We start from the raw sequence: 22,513 nt of genomic DNA, 5'->3' as shown, positions 1-22,513 counted from the left end.
GGTGTGGGAGGAGAGGAGGAAGGATCAGGGTAGGGTGGAGAGGGGAGGGAGAATGTGGGTGTGAAGGAGGCTGGAAGGGATAGGAGTGTAGGAGAGGGGAGGGATAATTGGGGTGTGAAGGAGGTAGGGTGGGAGGGGAAGGGGAATCGGGGTGTGAAAGAGGGGGTGCAGGAGCGGAGGAGCACTCGGTGTGAAGGAGGAAAGGAGGAAGGATCAGGGTGGGAGGGGAGGGAGAAAGTGGGTGTGAAGGATGACAAAAGGGGCGGGGCAGGCGCCGGATCAGAGGAGGGCGCAGGGTGTGAAGGAGGAGAGAGGGGGAGGGAGCCTCCGCCGCCGCTCGCTAGTCCCGGGAATGTGATGAAGATGGCGTCGGGGGCAGGGGCTGCCAGGAGCGGGCTGCTGGAGCTGCGCTGCCCCGGCGATCGCTGGAGCCGGATCCTGCTGCTGCTGGGCGAGCAGAGCCTGAGCCTGAGCCCGGAGGAGGGCGGCGGGGGAGAGAAGCCCGGGGAGCGGCTGCTGAACGGCGGAGAGCCGGCGGCTCAGGTCCCCGACTCCCTGGCTAATGTCCGGCGCACGGTGCGGGTGGTCAAGCAGGACGTGGGGGGCCTAGGCATCAGCATCAAAGGTGAGCGCTGGAAGGGAAAGTTTGGCTTAGACTGGCCTTGAACTTAAGCTGGAGTTCAGTTCCCAGCTGAAACTTGAATACTGCATTTGCTTGTATTTAGGAGTGTCAGTGAGAAGAGCTTCACGTCCCATTGGATCAGAGGGGGGAGGGGGATCCAGGACTACTTTGGTGGCAGCCATTCCTGACCCCCCCTTGAATGAGTTTACAGCTAGGGTGGGGAGTAGAGGACAGAAGAACTGCCAAACTGGGACAGACTGGAGGTCCATCAAGCCCAGTGTCCTGTTTCCAGTAGGAATGAGCAGTGGATTTCCCCAGGTTCATCTCCATAATGGCCAAAACTATTTCAGCTAATTGATTTCATCAGAGTTTAATTACAAGTTGTGTGAAGACAGATTTTCTACCACTTAGTAGCGTCATCGCATGTCCCCTAGTCCCAGTATTTTTGGAAAGAGGGAACAAGCGATTGGCGTCTACCCTTCCCACTCCACCTCTTAGCACAGTTAATCGCAGCCATACATAGAAAGGATTGTTTGCCAGCTCCTGTTGGCACCCCAAACGAGGGGGAATATTTTATTTATTTATTTATTTAATCCGTCCTCCCAAAAGAGTCCAAACACAGATAGATGAAAGCCAAGACAGACAGCGAGTCAAATGACTGCCACACTTTCTTTGACTACGTTGCTTGGTACCTGAGGATTTTCTCTTTCCATAGGGTTCGCAGTGCTAAACCCAATAGAAAACGCTCCTTCCTGGACCCAGCCAAGGAGTTTGCTCAATATTGGGGGCTGTCTCCTAGATCTCTCTCTCTCTACTTGACGATGGCTCCTGATATCACAGTTCTTCTGGTTTCTGTGATGAGAGACACCAGGGTTCTGTTGCCAAAATGCCGTCCTAGGGTCTGAGTTGTGAGATGAGGATGGTCTCTTTTGGGGCTTATGGCTTAGATGGAAAATCCATATGACGTGGAGGAACGGGTTAAAGCTCTTTCCAAAAAAATGTTCTTTAAAAAGTGAATTTGATTATTCCGAGCAAGACGAAGCGAAGGAATGAGCTAAGGGGATAAGAGCTGAACTGGAACGTTCTGCTCCCTGATCCGTCTTCCTTGGTCTTAACTGTACAAGTTGCTGCTCTTCTCTTTGGCTGAAATCACATGGAAGGTGTGAGTCATGTTTTGAGGACACTCTCTTCTTGGCTGCTTGTCAGAAATTGAGAATCTGCATGATACAGAGGGTTTACGCTGTGCTGACCCAGCACGGGACACACTAACTTTTTGAGGGTTATACCATCTGTTAAAAAATAGAGAAGCACTGGCAGCTTAAAGCCAGCTGTTGGTTTTGCTGTGTCCTCTTTTGGACTTATTCCTTGGCTAGTTAAGTTTGCCCCTTTGTTGGCCCCACGGTTTCCTCCTCCGTTGGGCTTCCAGCTCAGTTGGCACCACTGGCCTGTATAGGGCACACCACGAGTCTCCATTTTCTCATGGCTTGTATCCCTTTCCAGCTCACTGCAGCCACAGTTGTCAGCTGGGGAGGGGGGGGGGGAGAGGGACTTCTTTGGAACCTGAGATAATGGGTCCAACTTTTGAGAACTCCAGCCCTGCCCGAATAGTGAATTCCTATACATTATCCCTGGCCAGCTTAGGAACTGAACTCGGGCTGTGTGTAGTAACACATTGCACTGTCACAGAGGGCTAGCCCCCTCTCGTGTGGGTTCACACTTTCTTGTTTTTGCAGTGCTAGCTGGAAGAATTGGTGAGTTGACAAATTTTATGACCCCGATATTGATAAAGAAAACTCTTATGTAGTATCTGCTATTCCCAGAGAAGCTTTTTACACTGTGGCAGCTAAATCTTTAGTCCTTCCCCCCCCCCACCCTCCCTCTTCCCTTGCTGATCCATAAGAACATAAGATGTGTCATACTAGGTTATGCTAGAAGGCATCTAACTAGGTATCCTGTTTCCAACAATGATGATTCCACATAACAAATACTTTCTCTCAGGGATGAGCAGTGGCTTTCATCAGGTCTACCTTAGTAACTTAGTAAGAACAAAGAATAGCCTTACTGGGACAGGCCAATGGTCCATGAAGCCCAGTAGCCCGTTCTCATGGTGGCCAATCCAGGTCCCTAATACCTAGCCAAAACCCAAGGAGTAGCAACATTCCAGAATCTCAAAGAGTAACAAAAGATTCTAGAACCCCCAAAGAGTATCAAGACTCCATGCGGAATCTCAAAGAGTAACAAGATTCCGGAACCCTAATTAGTAGCAACATTCCATGCGGAATCTCCAACGAGTAGCAACATAACAGAATCTCAAAGAGTAACAAAAGATTCTAGAACCCCAAAGAGTATCGAGTTTCCATGCAGAATCTTAAAGAGTAACAAGATTCCGGAACTCTAAATAGTATTAACATTCAATCGGAATCTCCAAAGAGTAGCAACATTCCATTCTACCGATCCAGGGCAAGCAGTGGCTTCCCCCATATCTCTGGACTTTTCCTCCAGGAAATCATCCAAACCTTTTTTTAAACCAGCTACACTATCTGCTCCTACCACAACCTCTGGCAACTTTTATTGACATTTCCTTCAAGAATTTATCCAAACTTTTAAAAAACCCTTTGTAACATTATTGCTTTTCTCCTTTCTATTGTAAATATTTCCCCATGCTCCTACATTAGCCTCTTAAATTGTAAATCGCCTTCAACCTATACTGGAAAAGTACGATCAAGAAGTCCTGCTTAGATTAGATTAAACCCAGCTATGCCAACTCCTTTTACCACATCCTCTAACTACATGTTCTGGAGCTCAACTTGGCATTGAGTGAAAAATATTTTCTCCAATTTGTTTCAATGTACAAGTACAACTTAATAAACTGCATGTCATGTGCCTTAGTCATTGTGGTTTTGGGAAGAGTAAACAATCAAATCATCTCCACTCAGGATTTTATAGACCTCTATCGTATCTCTTCTCAGATGTCTCAGAATGTTAGCAATTATTAGGAAAGGAATAGAGAATATTGCCTCTGAATCCCTCCATAGTGAGACCATTCCTTGAGTATTGTGCGCAATTCAAATAAAAAAATGTGGAACTGGAATAAATGCAAAGACGGACAACCGAGATGATTAAGGGAATGGAACCAGTCTCAAATGAGTGGAGTAGAAGAGGTCAACCCAATTGTCTAGGAGATTGTAGGACATTTAAAAGAGATAGGAGAAATATTTTTCCTCTGGAACTCATTGGAAGTGGTAAAAGAAGTTAATATAGCTGGGTTTAAAAAAGGTTTGGACAAATTCCTGGAGGTTAAGTAGCATGGAATATTATGTTCTTGGAGCTCTTTTAGCTTTTCCTCATAGGCGACTCATTTATCCCTTCCGGTACCTTTCCTAATTCTGCTACATCTTTATTTACTCAAGATGCTGCAGTTGAAACATGGACTGATTCAGAGGTGTTATTTTTTTTTTTTAGGGTTATTCTCCATTAATTTTCCTAATAATCCTTAACATTTTTGGGGGTTTTGGCCACCTCTACAAACTGAGCAGATGATTTCAATGAATAGTCCTGATGATACACACCTAGCACTTAGGAGCTATAATTAGAATTATTCTTCCCTATGTGTATCACTTTTCATCTGCCATTTGAAGCCATTTCTCTCGATCTGCATATGATATGCACCAGTTGGAATAATTTTGTCCTCTGCAAACTGATCAGTTCACTCCCTGGTCCCTTTTCCAGATCATTTTTAAAAAACCCACTGGTCCTGTCCTACTTCACTATTTCCCTTCCTACTTTGAGAGGATTGGCAATAGAGAATGACACAGTGACAAAATTCATCACCATTCCCGTCCCCGTGGATAACTGCGGGAAACCATCTTCATGTCATTCTTTAAAGAGAGAGGGAAGAATCAGAGTATGAATGGCCACAACCACTGACCCGCAAGCTTTGGTTTTAGGAATGCTGGTGTAGAAGGACTGAGGTTGAAATAGACACTAGAAAATGACATGGGATTATTTCCCGTGGTTATCCGCGGGGACGGAAACGGTGATGAATTTTGTCACCATGTCATTCTCTAATTGGCAATTTAACCCCTTTTAACCAGTACTCGCTCCATAACCGTGCAGTCCCTCCTACTCTTTGGCTTTTGAATGTCTTCAGGACTTTGTCAAAAGCTAGCTGTCTCGTTTATTCCTACCTTCAAAAAACCAAATTAGACTGGGAGGCAAAACTTCCCTTGGCTAAATCCAAGCTGACTTTGTTCCCCCTTGAATTCCTTTTTAAAAAATTGGCATTAGGTCGGCTCTCCTTCAGTCTTCAGGTAATGTAGACAGTTGTACTGATCAGCTACAGGTTGCTATTAATGGACCTGCAATTTTATCTTTGAGTTCTTTCCGGACTCTGCGGAGTGTGCTTCTGGACGAGGCGATTTGCTGCTCCTTGGCTTGTCGATTTGGCCTTTTGCAACTTGCATGATAACAGATATTTGTTTCAGTTCCTCCAAAATGTCACCTTTAAATAACATTTATTGCATGAATTGTTCTCTTGCATCTTTCTCAGATAAGGCCAAAGTAAAAATAAATAATTTAGCATCTCTGCTCTGGCCTTGCTCTCTCTGAGTACTCATCCTACTCCTTCATGATCCCTCATGGACTCCCTCATGGACTTCTTACTTCTAGTGTACCTGAAAAAGTTTTTTATTTTGAATTTTTGCTCTTCTTTTCAAATTAATTCAATTCAATTTTCTATACCATTCTCTCCAGGGGAGCTCAGAATGGTTTACATGAATTTATTAAGGTACTCAAGCATTTTTCCCTGTCTGTCCCGGTGGGCTCACAATCTATCTAATGTACCTGGGGCAATGGGGGGATTAAATGACTTGCCCAGGGTCACAAAGAGCAGCGGGGGTTTGAACCCACAACCTCAGGGTGCTGAGGCTATAACTTTAACCACTGCGCCACTCTAGAAATGTATGTGAAATGTAACAAAAGTAAGCCAAGAATAAGACGATCAAGCCATTGTGACATCACTGATGAGGTTGGCTCTTATTGGTGGAATGAGGCATTATGACATCACAATACCAGCTCTGGTTCAATTTTCTATATCATTTTTCCCAGGGGAGCTCAGAACGGTTTATTCAGGTACTCAAGCAATTTTCCCTCTTTCCCAGTGGACTCATTATCTAATGTACCTGGGGCAATGGGGGGATTAAGTAACTTGCCCAGGGTCACAAGGAGCAGCATGGGTTTTTGAATTCTCTTTTTGTTTCCTGGTTTGTTTGTGTATGTGGTGTGGTTTTTTTTGTTGTTGTTGTTGTTTTTGCATTCAGATCTTGAAAGATATTCTTTTGGCTCCAATAGCCTCTTTCACCTCACTTCTTTAACTATGCCAACTGTCATTTGGTTTTCTTTTACCTTTTTAAATATATGGAATGCATCTGGTCTGGGCTTCTACAGTAACTTAAACTGCTCCTTTTAGAGTATTTTTCTTTTGCCATCTTTTTGCTTTGTGTTCTTTCTTAGTTTCAGATAGTGTGTAAATAAATAAGGATTCTGATTTTCCACATGTTGTCATGGTTGATCTTTTCAAAGTGAAATGCTAATGCAGTAGATTTCCTTAGTGTCTTCTGTCCAGTTATTAATTCAGATCTGATCATATGATCACTGTTACTCAGTGTTTCCAACACTGTGACCTTTCACATCAAGTCCTGCATTCCACTAAGGATTAGATCTACAAAACTTATGCACTGTGTCTGTGCATGGCCGTTTGGAGGAGGATGGGCAGGGGAGGGCTTCAATGGCTGGGAGGGTGTAGATGGGCTGGAGTAAGTCTTAACAGAGATTTCGGCAGTTGGAACCCAAGCACAGTACCGGGTAAAGCTTTGGATTCTCGCCCAGAAATAGCTAAGAAGAAAAAAAAAAAAAAATAATAATTTAAATTGAATCAGGTTGGGCAGACTGGATGGACCATTCGGGTCTTTATCTGCCGTCATCTACTATGTTACTATGTTAGTTTTGTCACGAAAGTCATTTATTTCATTTAGCAACTTTACCTCTCTACTCTTTCCTAATGTGACATTTATCCAATCAATACTGAAGTATTTGAAATAAAAAATGTAAATCAATAAACAGTCTTAACTGAATGCTCGCTCACGCCAAACAACTCACAATGAGATAAGGTCCACATTTCTACAAAAGTGACACATGGGTATTCCAATTACTGTTTCACCTGACAAGGAGCCCTAGAAAATGGCATGGGGACAGAATTTGTCCCCATCCTCACGGATAACCACAGGAAACCATTCCGTGTCATTCTCTAGTGTCCATCTCAACCTCAGTCCTTTTACACCAGCATTCTTCAGTGCAAGGCTTGAGGGGCAGTGGCTGGAAACCATCCAGTGTCATTCTCTAGTGTCCATCTCAACCTCAGTCCTTTTACACCAGCATTCTTCAGTGCAAGGCTTGAGGGGCAGTGGCTGGAAACCATCCAGTGTCATTCTCTAGTGTCCATCTCAACCTCAGTCCTTTTACACCAGCATTCTTCAGTGCAAGGCTTGAGGGTTAGTGGCTGGAAACCATCCCGTGTCATTCTCTAGAGTCCATCTTAACCTCAGTCCTTTTACACCAGCATTCTTCAGTGCAAGGCTTGAGGGTCAGTGGCTGGAAACCATCATTCTTCAGTTCAAGGCTTGAGGGTCAGAGGCTGGAGACCATCCTGTGTCTATCTCAACCTCAGTCCTTCTATACCAGCATTATTCAATGCAAGGCTTGAGGGTCAGTGGCTGGAAACCATCCCGTATCATTCTCTAGTGTCCATCTCAACCTTTGTCCTTTTTCACCAGCATTCTTCAGTGCAAGGCTTGAGGGTCAGTGGCTGGAAACCATCCCGTGTCATTCTCTAGTGTCTATCTCAACCTCGGTCTTTCCACACTAGCAATCTTCAATGCAAGGCTTGAGGGTCAGTGGCTGGAAACCATCCCGTGTCATTCTCTAGCATCTGTCTCAACCTCAGGCCTTCTGCATCAGCATTCTTCAATGCAAGGATTGAGGGTCAGTGGTCGTGCCCAGTCACACTCTGATTCTTTCCTCTCTTCTTAAAGAATGACACAGGATGGTTTCCCGTGGTTAACCGCAGGGACATTGAACACTGCTTCAAGAGTTTTGTACTCTGGAGGACCTCCTGTCACAAGATGGCCGAACTCCAGTTTCAGGAACACTGTGGTTGAAATGAAGTCACATGCATAAGTATCACCTTAAAAAGTTGTTAAAAATTAAATGGTGTGATAAGAAAACCAAAATGCATTTTATTCAGAGCCCATACTTTACTCCATGTGGTTCAACTGTGTTTAATTGAAACACCCACTTTTGTTCCTTCTCTCATCTAATATCTCTTCTTTGTATCATTGGTGGAATATGATCAAGGACTGAGCACCTCAACTCATCAAACGCATGTTACCATTTAACACAATGTTGAATCATAGGTTGGTCTAATTTAGCATTCTGATTTTAAAAGTCCTTGAGTTTGTGTTCTATGATGTCATCAATAAAAAATTGTTAAACATCACAAGTCTTTGAAGCCTATCCTGAAGAACTTAGCCCATCTAGGCACAGCATTAAATAAAATTTATGTGAGACATGAGATTGGGCATTTGAAAAAACGTCTGTCCTGGTTTTAAATCTTTCAAATGATTACTTTTCCATCAGTATTATACAAATGGAACAGTGACCACATCGGACATAACCAGGGTACATATTATCCGATTTTTAAAACATGTCTATCAAATTTTTGTTTCTGCCATGACAGAATAGCAATCTCTTAGAAGCAAAGTAGGGATGTATTTTCAAAGTTTTCTAGTGTTTCCTTATAATTCACACCAGTCTTTCAGAGTTACGATCCTGTAAAAGATAATCTCGATTGTTATAGAAAGTTCTTACACGACTATTGTTAGGGGTTTTGTTTCTGTATAAGGGATTCACTCATAACAATAAAAATATAGACAAAATATTCCACAAGAGTCAACCAAGACGATGATCAAAATGTGGAGCAGATACCGTATATAACACTTCAAAAATTTCAAAATTTACATTCACCAATTATTTTAATAAGAATATGTTGGCTAGTTCAATATCCTAAAACATTTAACTCTTATTATGACATTTTGATCATTGTCTGTATAAGGGGTACCATTTTGGACAGAGTATCAGCAGAGCAGATGGTAGGGTAATATGATTGGGGGAGGGTCAGTGAGAATAATAATAATAATAACTTTATTATTCTATACTGCCACAGTCGAAAAGACTTCTAGGCGGTTCACATCGAAGAAGGCTGGACAATCAGCGAATTACAGAATGCAAGAAGAAGGGGTACAGCATATTACATAAGAAATAGATAAAAGGACAAGCATATTACACCGAGGTTGAATAGAGGGAGAACATAGCTTAATAAGTGGTGAGGTTTCAGTTTAGGAGATGAATTTGTCTATCAGTGCGGTTTTAATTGCTTTCCGGAATGCGCCGTAAGTCAGCCTGATTCCATTAATGTAATTTCCCAGCCAGGACTGCTGTTTGCTTGCTTGGAAGACCTGTCCAAAAAGAATTTGTATTTGCAGCCTGTGATCTTTGGGTATGTAAATATGTTATGGTTTTTGGTTGGTCATGTGGGGTTGTTTAATATGAAATGTGGTAGTAGGTAAGAAGGCGCTCGTCCCCAGATCTGCTTGAAACAAATACAGGCAAACTTGAACATTATTCGCGCCTCCATTGGCAACCAGTGCAACCTTTTGTAGTAAGGGCTAATGTCGTTTTTCCTCAATCCGAAGATCAAGCGAACTGCAGTGTTTTGCACTATTCTTAATTTTTGTATTGTTTTCTTTGGGATACCCAGATAAACGATGTTGCAGTAGTCCAGAATCGATAGGATCAGAGACTGCACCAGTAATCTAAAGCAGTGTTTTTCAACCTTTTTTGGGCAAAGGCACACTTGTTTCATGAAAAAAATCACGAGGCACACCACCATTAGAAAATGTTAAAAAATTTAACTCTGTGCCTATATTGACTATATATAAAGTAATTCTCTTGAATAGGAATCAAATAAACACAAAGAAAGTATTTTATAATGCTGCCACCGCCAACAACACCGTTGGCGGCGGTGGCACTCAAGTGGCTAAAGAGCCGCAGTTTGCCGGCCTAGGGACAACACTGGAGGGTGGCCAGCTGTGCACCCCCTTGGGACGTAAACCTGGGGTGGGGCAGACCGCCCCCCCCCCACCCTGGTATGCCACTATCTGTACCTCACTCCCTCCCTATGACCAAAAATTCTCCTTTCTTCTATTCCCCGTGTACACAACCATCTCTTTCCCTCCCTTCCTCTCTCCAAAGTCCATGCCTTCTGTGTCCAAACACTCATTCCCTCCCCCACCTCAGCATCTCTTTCCCTCCCTTCCTCTCTCCCAAGTCCATGCCTTCTGTGCCCAAAAACCCATTCCCTCCCCCACCTCAGCATCTCTTTCCCTCCCTTCCTCTCTCCCAAGTCCATTTCTTCTGTGTCCAAAAACGCATTCCCTCCTCCACCTCAGCATCTCTTTCCCTCCCTTCCTCTCTCCCAAGTTCATGCCTTGTGTCCAAAACGCACTCCCTCCCCCCTTTTGTGTTCCGTGTTTGCCTCCCAGCCCATCTTTGCAACTTTCTCAGCAAAACGAAGCTCAAGCCGCGAGGCTTGTCTTCTGCTTCCTGCCTGCCCTGCCACGCACAAATAGCCGAACGGAAGTATTCTCCGACGTCAGTGCTGACGTCGGAGGGCAGGCTTTGCTTAAGCCCTCCCTCCGACGTCAGCGCTGACATCGGGGAATGCTTGCGATCGGCTATATGTTAGCTGCAGGGCAGGCAGGAACAGAAGACGAGTCTCGCGGCTCGAGATGTATTGAAGTCCGCGGGTCCCCCGTCCAGCTCTCTCCTGTCCACGTGGGGCGGACCGCCCCTCTCCCTAGACTGGTGGTACTGCCCTGATGGCGGCCCTGACCGTACGGCACACCAGGCAACATCTCGCGGCACACTAGTGTGCCGCGGAACAGCGGTTGAAAAACACTGATCTAAAGGATGTAGCGTCAAAGTATTTTTAATGGTTCTTAGTTTCCACAGAGTAAATTAAGGGGTTCCTGCCTTGGACCACTGGGCTGCAGTATTACAGGTAGGTGACTCCTGTATAGTATACCCCCCCTCAGTCTTTAAACAAGCTAATCACTAATTTTTGTTTTTAAAATTGAAGTCGATTTTATCAATAAATCCTCCAATTCTCTTCTGTTCACCTAATCTCCCAGCCAAATCATGTTCATTTAGTCAGAGAGGTTTTCTCTGTTCTCAGCACTGCCTCCTTCGGTGCCCCCTTTGGCCTCAATATGACGCCCCCAGTCTTCTCCTCATTCCCTAATCTCAGCAGAATGGGTCAACACCACCCCTCGGTCCCAGTTCCCTTCCTCATCAGCCCTCCAGCCTTCATTCTGTTTCTTCAGAGCACAGAAGGGAAGTTCCTTCCAGCAACTCAGGCAACAGTGGACCTTTCAGCTGTTTTGCTTACACTGTGGTCGTCATCATGTGCTGTTGGTTGATGAGATGGAAACTGGATTTGATGATCTCAGTTCCTGCTTTCCCTTCCTTTGTGTGTCTGCTGTGCTTTCTAGTGAAGATTGGTTCAGAATCTGTGTCTCCCCCCCCCCTTTAGCTTATTCACATATTTCACGTAAGTAAAAGGATGAAAATTATTCAGTGGTGATACTTGGGATGTACAAGAAGTTCGCTAGTAGCTCTGCTCTTAAAAAGGAGTACAGTATTTGTCTCTGGTTACAGGGTAAAACTCCTTTCATGCACGTAATTGCTATCTGGAAGCCATATAAGGCATTGGTTTGCTTTCTGGAACGATCCTGAAGAAACCACTTGGCAGCCAGCAGGTAATGATTTTTCTCTAGGATGTCGGGTTACAGAGAACGTAGACAGGCCATTTCATACCTTCATAATCCCAGAGCTCGAGTCAGGTTAGCTCTGTAGTCCGTTGTTAGAATGGTGTCCTTTTATTGCCTGTAGGATGAAGGAAGCAACTCGGTAAAAGCTCACTGGTGCAACCTGCCTCTTCGGAGTTGCTGTTTCCCCAAAGTAGCGATGCTGCTGCTATGCTGACTCCTATCAGAACTGGAAATAGACAATTCAGGAATCCATCCAGGTTTCTTATAATACTTCTAAGTGATGTACATTTTAAAAACAGGGATGCGATATGACAAATTAAGAACATAGACAAGATCAAATAAGGACCAACATGATAGAAAAAGGATCAGGAAAGAAACAGGCCTGGGAAATACAAATTGGGTTAACAGGGGAAAGGTCTGGAGCCTCCTGTGATATATGTTTCTTCAGAAAGAAACGTTATTCAATTGAAGGTTTAGTTTTCAAAGGCATCTTTGTATAGGAAGGACTTCAGGGAGCTCTTGAACCTATCAAGATTTCGTTCTCCTCAGAGAAACGGTAAAAGTATTCCATAACTGCGGAGCATATAGTGTAAATATTTCATTTCTTCTAGTTTTAATTATTTTTAAAGAAAGCACGAGTACAGTACGGACAGCTGAAGAGCACAGATGACTCGAGATTTACTTTTTGTGAAATGGAGATGTAAAAATATACCAAAAAGCTTATATCCAAAGAAAGAAGAGAGCTGGCATTGGACAGGGGAAGTAAGGAGGGGGTACATTTAATCTCCACTGTGACAGTAGCATTTCTAGAGTATGTGACAGCCCGGGCCAATATTAAAAAATATTTATTTTTATGGCCCATCTTGCCCAGAGAGCTCAAAATGGGTTACGGTTTAACAGTCACAGTGTTGCAATATAACACCACATAGGGTTACAACCTCTCCAGCTCTACACCGGCGCAGTGATGTAAACAATAAAGACTTTTCCTTTCTCTGTTGGGTTCTAGCTCACGCTTGCTGTCCTACAGCAGCTCTGGCAGGATACGCATTTCAAGGGGAAAATAAAATTATTTTTTCTACCTTTTGTTGTTTGGTCATTATTCAAATCATGTTGGTCCCAGGATCGGGTTTCTGTTTGTCTTCTGTTAACTCGCTCACCAGGGTCTCCTGCCCATTTGACATTTTCTTCTTTCTCTGTGCTCACCATCCATCTTCCATCTCTCTACCTTCCCTTCCACTGCCATATCCAACATTTCTGGTTTTTTCCCACTGTCTACCATCTCTCTCCCTGCCTTGTCCCTCCTTGCAGCATCTCTCCCTTCCTCCCCTCCAATATCATTTGCAACATTTTTCTCTTTCCCCATGCACAATCTCTCCCAGCCTTCCACCCTATCTCCAACATTTCTCCTTCTCTCTTTTCTATGCATTTCTCCCTCCCCTCCACCATATGCAAGATTTCTCCCTCTCACCCCTTTCTACCTCTTCTGTGCATCTCCCTTCCTCTTCTTCATCCCATGTCCAACAATTCTTCCTCTCTCCCCCCCATATACAGCAGCTTTTCATTCCTCCCTCCTGTCCCCCTGTGCAGCAGTTCTCCATCCCTCCCATGGGTGTGGCTTTAGGTATCTAGCCAATCGGAGTCTTAGGCCACTCCCAGTGCATCTCAGAGTGCACTAGGAAGGAGGCCTAAGACTCTGATTGGCCCAGGCAACTAAAGCTCCTCCTATGGGAGGGACATTAAGTGCCTAGACCAATCAGGGCCTTAGGCTTCTCCCTAGTGCATCCCAGGATGCACCGGGAAGGGGAAGGCCCGCCATTCTGAAGAGACAGGTCTGCTGGCCAGAGAGAGTAGACATCCCTCCAGCTGCCTTGCTTATAAAGGTTGGGTGGGCTTTGGGGGGTCATGTGTTGGGGGTGCCAGCAGGAGGGAGTGGGCATCCTTCCTGCCAGAGAGAGTGTAGGGGGGGTTTGAAGGTGGTGGGAGGGAGTGGGCATCCCTCCTACCGGCCGGCTTGCGGTGGGGTTCGTGGGTTCTCTGCCACGGCTGCTCAGCTGATCATGACAGGGAGATTTCCTTGTTGCAATCAGTTTAGCGGCTGCATCTATTTGAAATGTAGGCCAGCAATTCAATGGCCTACATTTTAGGCGCCTATCGCTGGCCTAGAGAGATGCCTGAGGCCACTTCCGGGCGAAATCACGCCCACGCAGGCATCCCTAGGCAACAGATGCCTATTGTGTAGGTGGCCTGCCTTGGGTTTGTTTGTTGTTTTTTTTTTTTTAAGAAAATGTGCATCCCGATTGGCTGGTTAGACAACGGTAGGACACCTATAATCGGGATGCCATTTATAGAATTTGGCCCTTCGTATGCAGATTATGACAAAGGGTTTCAGTTAGCTGAAGAAGGGAAATCTAATTGAAAATAATGAGCCTTCAAATGTCTGAAATTATTAAAGATTCCTCTTTTCTCAACTCTGGTAAGTTTTTCTAAGGGACCATAATAAATATTGGAGGGTAGAGGATGGTAGTTCTCGAGTATAGGTGATGAAGCAGAATTGTGTATCTGAAATAATTTCACAGCCCAGTACTTCCCTTTATGTAAAATGTCTGTTTTCGCCATATCTACTTGAATTGATGAATTTATTTTTTTTTTTTGTCATAAGGTGGCCGAGAAAACAAGATGCCTATCCTGATCTCCAAGATCTTCAAGGGCCTGGCGGCAGATCAGACGGAGGCCTTGTACGTGGGGGACGCCATCCTCTCCGTGAATAACTGCGACCTCTCGGATGCCACACATGATGAGGCTGTACAGGCGCTAAAAAAAACCGGAAAAGAGGTGGTCCTGGAGGGTGAGTGCCCCACGGCAGAACGATATTTGGGCTAAATAATGCTACCAATGTTCTAATAGGTTACTTTGGAATTCTTGGAGGAACGCCATTTTGTTCTGCGGATTTGCTGTTTAATCCCTCATTTTTTTCCTTAAACTATCCTTTACCACGTCTTTGAAATTTCAGTGGCTTCACTGACACTTTGGCAGGTTTTCTTGCTAATGTGTTTTGTTCATTGTGGATTAATTAGGAATTGTTTGGATATATTTAACTTGCAATTATGGCTTTTGAAATGTGTATTTACAAGGCGGTGCTGAAACGTTCTGAGCCCAGGCCAAGAAGAGAATGACGTGGATAAGATTCAATCAAGAACCTGAAACGTAAACAGTCTTTTCAGCTCAGAATTTAGGAAGTTGGGTAGGTGGGTGAGAGGGTTTCAGCCCCCTCATAGATTTGGGAGGTCTCTGATTATTGTACATCTTTTAAACTGTTGTAAACTGCATTGGGGGGGGGGGCTTTGATCAATAATATGTGGCATACAAGCTCAACTTTAATTAACCCCCCCCCCCTTTTATTAAGTTGTGTTAGAGGTTTTTAGTGCAGGCTGATGTGGTCAATGCTCCGAAGTATAGAATGACACAGGGACAAATTTGTCCCCATCCCTGCAGGAACTCAATTTTCCCATCCCGTCCCCGTGAGTTTTGTTCCTGCCCCATTCATGTAAGTTCTGCATTAACCGCACTTATGATCTGAAAGTGTTTGAGGCTTGTGCAGATGAGGACGGAGCTTGCAGGGATGGGGCAGGGGCAGGAAAAGAACTCTCTGGGATGGAAAAATGAGTTCCCACAGGGAAATCTCTACTCCGATGCTCGTAGAATTCCTATAAGCGTTGGAGCATTTACCTTGCTGGCCAGTGCTAAAAACCTATAGGGCAACTTGATAAAAGGAGGTGTGGGGTAAGTTAGCTCAACTGAGCAGGCACCTTTGTAGTAAATCATCTTTTTCTTGAGAGTTTTAGGTGCAGTGGTTTTTGGTCTCTCTTCAGATCTCGTACTGAACTCTTTACATAATGTGTATTGCTGTAAAATCTCAATTATAGCGCATACGTTTTTCCTAAAACTATTTGCTTCAAAGTCTGGGTTATTATACATAGGAACAAATTGACGGCTGTGGAAGTGCCAGTTCATTTAATATCTCTTGATTTACCTAGTTTGTTCGTTTACATTTTAGAGTGTGATCAGTAATTTTAAATATTTGGATTGAATTAACTAAGGGCCCCTTTTGTTGAGGTTTTCAGCATGAGCCGGTAAATGCTCCAACGCTCATAAAATTCGTATGAGCTCGGAGTCCTTACCTTACCAGCCCATGCTAAAAACCTCTAACAGCTTGATAGAAAGGGGGTTAATTTTATTTGAAAAAGAAAAACCAGGAAGTAAGTTTTTCTTCAGTACAAATTGATGTTATCCTTAAATTCTGTAGTATCTGAAACATGTCAGAAACTCCATTATAAAATAACTTGAAAGGGATTTTAGCTTCAGGGTAATTGTGGTGTATTTTTATTTCCAATAAGTACCCTAGAGGCCTGCGACCTTTTAGAATTAGTTTACTTTATTAGTTATTATCAATAGAGGTTGTCTAAGCGGTTTTTACATTCAGGTACTCAAGCATTTTCCCTATCTGTCCGGTGGGCAAAGGAGGGTCAAGTGACTTGCCCTGGGTTTTATTTCATGGCTCACACACAGGTTTAGTTTATCGTTTTCAATCTGACCCTGCAAATTATTCACAGGTAATTAGATTTTTACATTTGGGTTAAACTTTAAATTCCAGGTACGTATTATACACAAGATTTTACAATACCACTGGAGATACTTTTGGGGGGATTTCCAGAGGTAACATAGTAAATGACGGCAGATAAAGACCTGAATGGTCCATCCAGTCTGCGTCGCAGAGGTTAAAACTACAGCCTCAGCACCCTGAGGTTGTGAGTTCAAACCCATGCTGCTCCTTGTGACCCTGGGCAAGTCACTTAATCCCCCCATTGCCCCAGGTGTATTACATAGATTGTGAGCCCACTAGAACAGAAAGGAAAAATGCTTGAGCACCTGAATAAACTCATGTAAACCATTCTGAGCTCCCCTGGGAGAACGGTATAGAAAATTGAATGAATAAATAAATAATAAACAAACATATATTAAACAGATGTCTTTTTGAACCGGCTCCAAATGGGTTCGTTTTCACCTACTGTGAAAGTAATGACTGTGGCTCTTAAGCCAGGGTACCTGGAGTATTATCTTGGGCTCTGTTTGCATCAACTTCCCTCGGGAGTTCCAAAGATGCAGTATGTTTAGGAATCTATCCAAGTGTGCTTGAAAATTCCTTTATCATGATTGACTACTGGGCTTGATGGACCATTGGTTAATGCCTAAATGTGACACTTTGGTGTGTCTTACAGAGCAGCCACCCCAACTAAGTGCCATTGGTTATTCAGGATATCCAGAATGAATTTGCATGGCAGTAAATCTATCTCATGTAAATGACGGCAGATAAAGACCTGAACGGTGCATCCAGTCTGCCCATTAAAAATACCTGATTAAATGAACTTGTCTCTTCTTTGATATTTCTGGGTCACAGACTGTAAAGTCCGCTCGTTTTTGTCCTAGGTTCCAAATGCTGAAGCTGCCGTCCAATTTCACTCCAGCCTATCCAACTCGATATCATTGTTTATTGAGCTTGCTCTTCTCCCACATACACCCCGTTTTATTTACGCTCTAAGACGGTTATGTTCATATATTAGAGAGTACCCCTGAACGCACAGCTTGCCACTTCCATGTTTAATTGTGCACATATCTGCTGGTGTTCTCTAAATGTGCATGCAGAATTTGTGCCTGCACTAGGATGAGGGGGGCAAATGCACTGCAGATTTCAGGAGGACCTCAGTCACTTCCTGGGTCCTTTCTGGGGTATTTGGATGACCACTGTCTGTCCTCACAGAAAAGAAATAGCTGTGTTCTACAAAAAGAAAATATTTGATTCCCCCCCCAAAAAACAAACAAACAAGGAAAAGAATGCAACATTCAGCCAAAAGTGAAACTCCTCCTGGCGTATTCAGCGAACAGATGAGCCTGAAGCAGTCGGGCACATTCCTGCAGCTGTGTCAGGCTCCTGAGGGAGAAGGAATGAGAAAACCCTGACTAGAGCTGAAAAGCCAGTCAGCAGACCTCGGGCTGAGGCAGCTTCAAAGTTTCAACTTTATTACGCCTTGATATGCTGTTTATTGAATAGCCTAAGCAGGTTACATCAAATCATAGCTGAAAAATATACTTACAAATAAAAGGGGAAACTTCACAGGAGACCAAAGGGTTCCATCATTTCATAAAATAAAATAACAAATGGGCGGGGAAAGGAAAGACCATAAGGGAGTACAGATTGACTTATAGGAAGCTGATATCAAAATCTGAATCTATACGTCAAAGGTATCTTTAGTTTTTAGGCCAGACTTAAATTTGGAGGCACACGATTGTTGCCTCATACTTGAGGGAAGAGAGTTCCACAGGATGGGAGCCATGACTGAAAAAATTGTCTTGTGAGTTGAATCAAACTTTTGAGCTAGCCTAGGACTAGGGAGGGCTTCCATCATAGCTTACACAGGCTGAAGAGTTGGCTATGCAGTCACATGAAGCCCCCCTCACCCAACACACTACAGAGGAGGGTTGTTGCCCCCCAAAAACCCCAAACTTAATGGTGCTGTCTGAGAGAGGAAGAGATAATGGTTAGTGCAGATGGGCAGACTGGATGGGCCGTTTTGCCCTCTCATCCCTCTCTTTGAGTCGCATCTTGCCAGTTAGGCTTTTCAATCACCACGATGAATATGCATGAGGGTCTTTCTGTATGGAAATTTATGTCCTGAAAACCCAACAGATTAGATATGTCTCTAGGGAGGGGGTTGAGAAGCCGTGCATTAGAGCATGGTTAGTACAGGTGTGTATTGTCATAAAATGTATTTACATTTGGGCACTAAGATGAGGAATTAGAGAGAAATTTATTTATTTATTTATTTTGATTTTTATCCCGTCCTCCCGGTAGCTCAGAACGGCCTACAAGCAAACATTCACAGTGGAGTACATTTGGACAATACAAAGACTATACAATGGTTTAAGTACAAGGACTCTACGGCAATTTAAGTACAGGTTAAGAATAGATTATAAGGCAATTTAAGTAGGGGATCAGAAGGGAGGGGGGGTGAGGGGTAGATTGCAGTTGTAATTTTAGTTGAAGAGGAGGGTCTTTACCGCCTTCCGGATGGTCATAAGTGAGTTCTGTAATCTGATTTGTGGGGAGAGTTGGTTCCAGAGTTGGGGGATGAATTGGCTGTAGGAGCGTTTGCGGGTGGCTTCTGATAGGAGGGACCTTCCTGGGGGAATGCATAGGCGCTTCTCCATTTCCAAGCGGAGAGGGCGGGTGGGGGTGTACAGGGTTAGCTTGGATTCTATGTAGGCCAGGGTGGTGGCATAAATTATTTTATGTGCTATTACCAGGGCCTTGAATGCGCAACGTTGGTTAATTGGAAGCCAGTGCTCTGCGCAGAGGGCTGGGGAGATGGGATCGTGGTAGTTGAGGCTGTGTAGGAGGCCTCATTTCGACGAGGCAGGCCTGCCGGCTGGACGGGCAAGACCTGTCTGGCCAAAAGAAAAGGTTAGTTTGGTGGGGTGGAGGTTTGGGGGCTGTTAGCGCGGGGGTGAGGGTGCGGAGGGGGTGCGTCTTCAGGCAGGAGGGATTGGGCACCCTCCTGCCAGCGATCGGTAGTGTCGGGGGGAGGGCGGTCAGTAGTCTCGGGGTGGCGGTCGGTAGTGTTGGGGGGGCATCTTCTGGCAATAGGGTTTGGGCACCTTCCTGCCGGCAATCGGACAGGCGACCGCGGCCCGCTATACTTATAGCGGCAGAGAGATCCCTTGCCACAATAAGTATAGCGGCCGCGTCTACTTACAATGTAGACCAGCATTTTGTTGGCCTACATTGTAAGCGTCTCTTCCTCTACTAGGGAGATGCGTAGGGCCGCCTAGGTTCGCCTAAGGCCCTTAGGCGAGCTTAGGCGTCTTGCGGGCCTCCCTAGGCTCCCGGAGGCGCCTTCAATATAGGCAGCCTGCCTGGGGAGCATTTTTTTAAAAAACGTGCATCCTGATTGGCTGATTAGACAGCTGTAGGACGCCTACAGCTGCCTAAAATTGGGACGCACTTTGTAGAATCAGGGCCTAAAAGTCTACTTTTTTAAGCTGCTTTCAACTCTTAACTCCCACTCACTGTCGGATACCGACATCCATTGTACCATTCCTTCTGCCAGAAACTCCCCAACCCCAAGATGTCCTTTCTGTCTGTCCATTGTAAGCTTTTCTGTGCAGGGACCATCTGTTGAATAACAGTTTATATACCGCAAGACCGTGAAGTTCTATGCGGTTTACAATGATTAGAAATGTTATAGATTGAGTGAATAAACAAAGTACAGATTTAGCGACAGGTGGTTCTTGCGCTCGTTTGTTAAGGACTAAGATTGAATAGGTTGGTTTCCTATTCAATCTTAGTCCTTAACAAACGAGCGCAAGAACCACCTGTCGCTAAATCTGTACTTTGTTTATTCACTCAATCTATAACATTTCTAATCATTGTAAACCGCATAGAACTTCACGGTCCTGCGGTATATAAACTGTTATTATTATTATTGAATGTTAAATGTACATTGCTGCATACGCCTTTCAGCACTATAGAAATGATAAACAGTATTAGTATTTGTATTCTTGTCCTCAAGAACTCATTTTTCATTTAATCTTGGTTTATGGGATGCTACCCATCTCTTTTGGAAGTTGAGGTGATCTTCACAAAGTTGGTAGGGGACAAGACATTTAAATGTCTAGGATTGGAGGGTTCTGGGGATGGGCACAGAGCTGGAGCATCTTAACCAGTTATTTTTATACGGTGGTCTGCATGGAAAATGGATCTGAATTTATCATTATTGGAATGATCTTTCAAAAGATGTCACCCATGTAGCAAAGTCATGTACGAGTGTTCCATCGATTGCCCTCCTTCTACCAGGTCTCTGAGATGCCTATTATATCTACCCCCTCCATTCTGTGCTATATACTCTAACTCTTCCATCTTATTTTTTAGGCTTCTAGCGTTTGTATACAGACACTTCAAATTGTGTTTTTCCCTTGCATTTACAGGCTGCTGAGAAGTTGACAGGGATAATTTGCATCCTTTACTCTGCTTTCCTCTTAATCACTCCTGGTTTTCTTTAACCATTATTGTTTTAGGAATGGGATTTTGACATTTGTGGATATAACCTACTCAAGGGGAGACAGAGATGGCAAAAAAAGTGGGATTAGCTGTTTTCTATGTCAAGAATGACATTGAAGCAACTGAAATGCAGAGATGTGGGGGAAAGAGGAAGCCTTGTGGATCATATTGGAAAGAGGAAATGCTATGTACATCCACACTGGTTTAGTCTGTAGATCTCCAACTCAAATGGGAGCACTGGACAGAGATCTGATCAATGATATTGCAAAGGCGAGAATGATGGGGGAAGTGTTGATTCTGGATGACTTTAATCTACTGGAGCTAGATTGGAATATCCCATTGTAAATTTGGAAAGAAGTAGAAAGGCATATATATGCCTTATAAGATGTCGATTATTTATTTAATTTTCATATACACCACCTGAAAACTATCAAAGCGATGTCCATTCATGTGCAGTAGGTGTTTGCTTTGACAAATGGCGATGGAATCCACTAAGGAAGGATCCATGTTGGATTTGGTTCTCATGAATGGAGAAATTGTGACTAAGAAGTTGCTGAAGCGATATTTGTTTCTTTTGGCATATATGATACTCCGAGACTTCTAAAGGACTGTAATTATATGCTGTACTAATCCGCTTTTACATTTCTTGTTTTGCATTAGTTTCATGATTATGTATATGATTTTGTATAAAAGCAGGTTCTAAGTAATAAGCTATAACTTCTGGGTGGACGAAGAGTGATCTTCCAGTCAACATTCAGTAGGTGGCAGTAATCGCTACACAGTGTGGTTTGATATAAGAGCTAAGGTGGCATCTAGACACGCCTAATGCAAAGTTCTGGATTTCAGACATGCCGACTTCAGTGAAATGGAGAAGTGCCTGAAGAAGGAGCTTGGCAGGGTTGGAAGAATTAAGGGAAGTGGAAAGACAGTAGGATAAACTGAAAAAGCTATAAAAGGGGAGACAGATCTTCGTGTAAGGAAAAGGAAACCAATAAGATTTTCCAAGAAAGTGGCTGCAAAACTAAAGGTGAAAAATAGGATTCACAAGATAACAGACGATCTGATACGGAGGAACACAAATGAGAATACTGCATAAAGATGAAAGAGCCAAAGAAAGTAAGAAAAGGTTCTGAGGGATGAGGGAGGAAGTGATGTCATAGCCCAAGATGGCCACTTAATTTCAGAGCTCCATCAGGAGTACTATGTGCAATTCTGGAGGCCGCATTACCGCAAGGATGTGCTGAGACTGGAATCGGTCCAGAGAATGGCCACCAGGATGGTCTCGGGACTCAAGGAGCTCCCATACGAGGAGCGGTTAGGGAAGTTGCAGCTCTACTCACTCGAGGAACGTAGAGAGAGGGGAGATATGATCGAGACATTCAAGTATCTCACGGGCCACATCGAGGTGGAGGAAGATATCTTCTTTTTCAAGGGTCCCGCGACAACAAGGGGGCATCCGTGGAAAATCAGGGGCGGGAAACTGCATGGGGACACCAGGAAATTCTTTTTCACTGAAAGGGTGATTGATCGCTGGAATAGTCTTCCACTCCAGGTTATTGAGGCCAGCAGCGTGCCAGATTTTAAGGCCAGATGGGATAGACATGTGGGATCTATCCGCAAAGATAAATAGGGAGGGTCATTAGAGTGGGCAGACTTGATGGGTCGTGGCCCTTATCTGCCATCTATTTCTAAGTTTCTATGTTTCTAAAACATTCTCAAAACCTCAAAAGTGGAAATACTTCTGTTCAGCATTCATAGAAAAAAAACCCTTGGAGAAGGACCATAGATTGGGGACACATCCAAAGATAGATGTGGGTCTAGAGTAGATGGCACACA

The 22,513-nt window shown here is 44.0% G+C and overlaps 1 protein-coding gene across 2 annotated transcripts in view; it reads left to right on the top strand.

Moving 5' to 3' along the window:
- The window catches only part of SNTA1 (syntrophin alpha 1), a 75,472-nt gene that overhangs the window by 13,612 nt on the left and 39,347 nt on the right, over window positions 1–22,513 (top strand). Inside the window, exons 1-2 of one of the 2 annotated variants that reach the window (XM_033963151.1) lie at window positions 295–625; window positions 14,225–14,410. In XM_033963151.1, the coding sequence (XP_033819042.1) occupies window positions 358–625; window positions 14,225–14,410 (454 nt within the window). In that variant the 5' untranslated portion in view covers window positions 295–357. Of the gene's footprint in view, window positions 1–294; window positions 626–14,224; window positions 14,411–22,513 lie in introns of those variants that run through there. The other variant, XM_033963152.1, reaches the window with a different exon arrangement.

Source organism: Geotrypetes seraphini, chromosome 11, assembly GCF_902459505.1.
Source record: "Geotrypetes seraphini chromosome 11, aGeoSer1.1, whole genome shotgun sequence".
In the NCBI taxonomy this organism is placed as follows: domain Eukaryota; kingdom Metazoa; phylum Chordata; class Amphibia; order Gymnophiona; family Dermophiidae; genus Geotrypetes; species Geotrypetes seraphini.
Note: the sequence above shows the minus strand (reverse complement) of the source record. Positions and strands in the feature narration are given on the sequence as shown.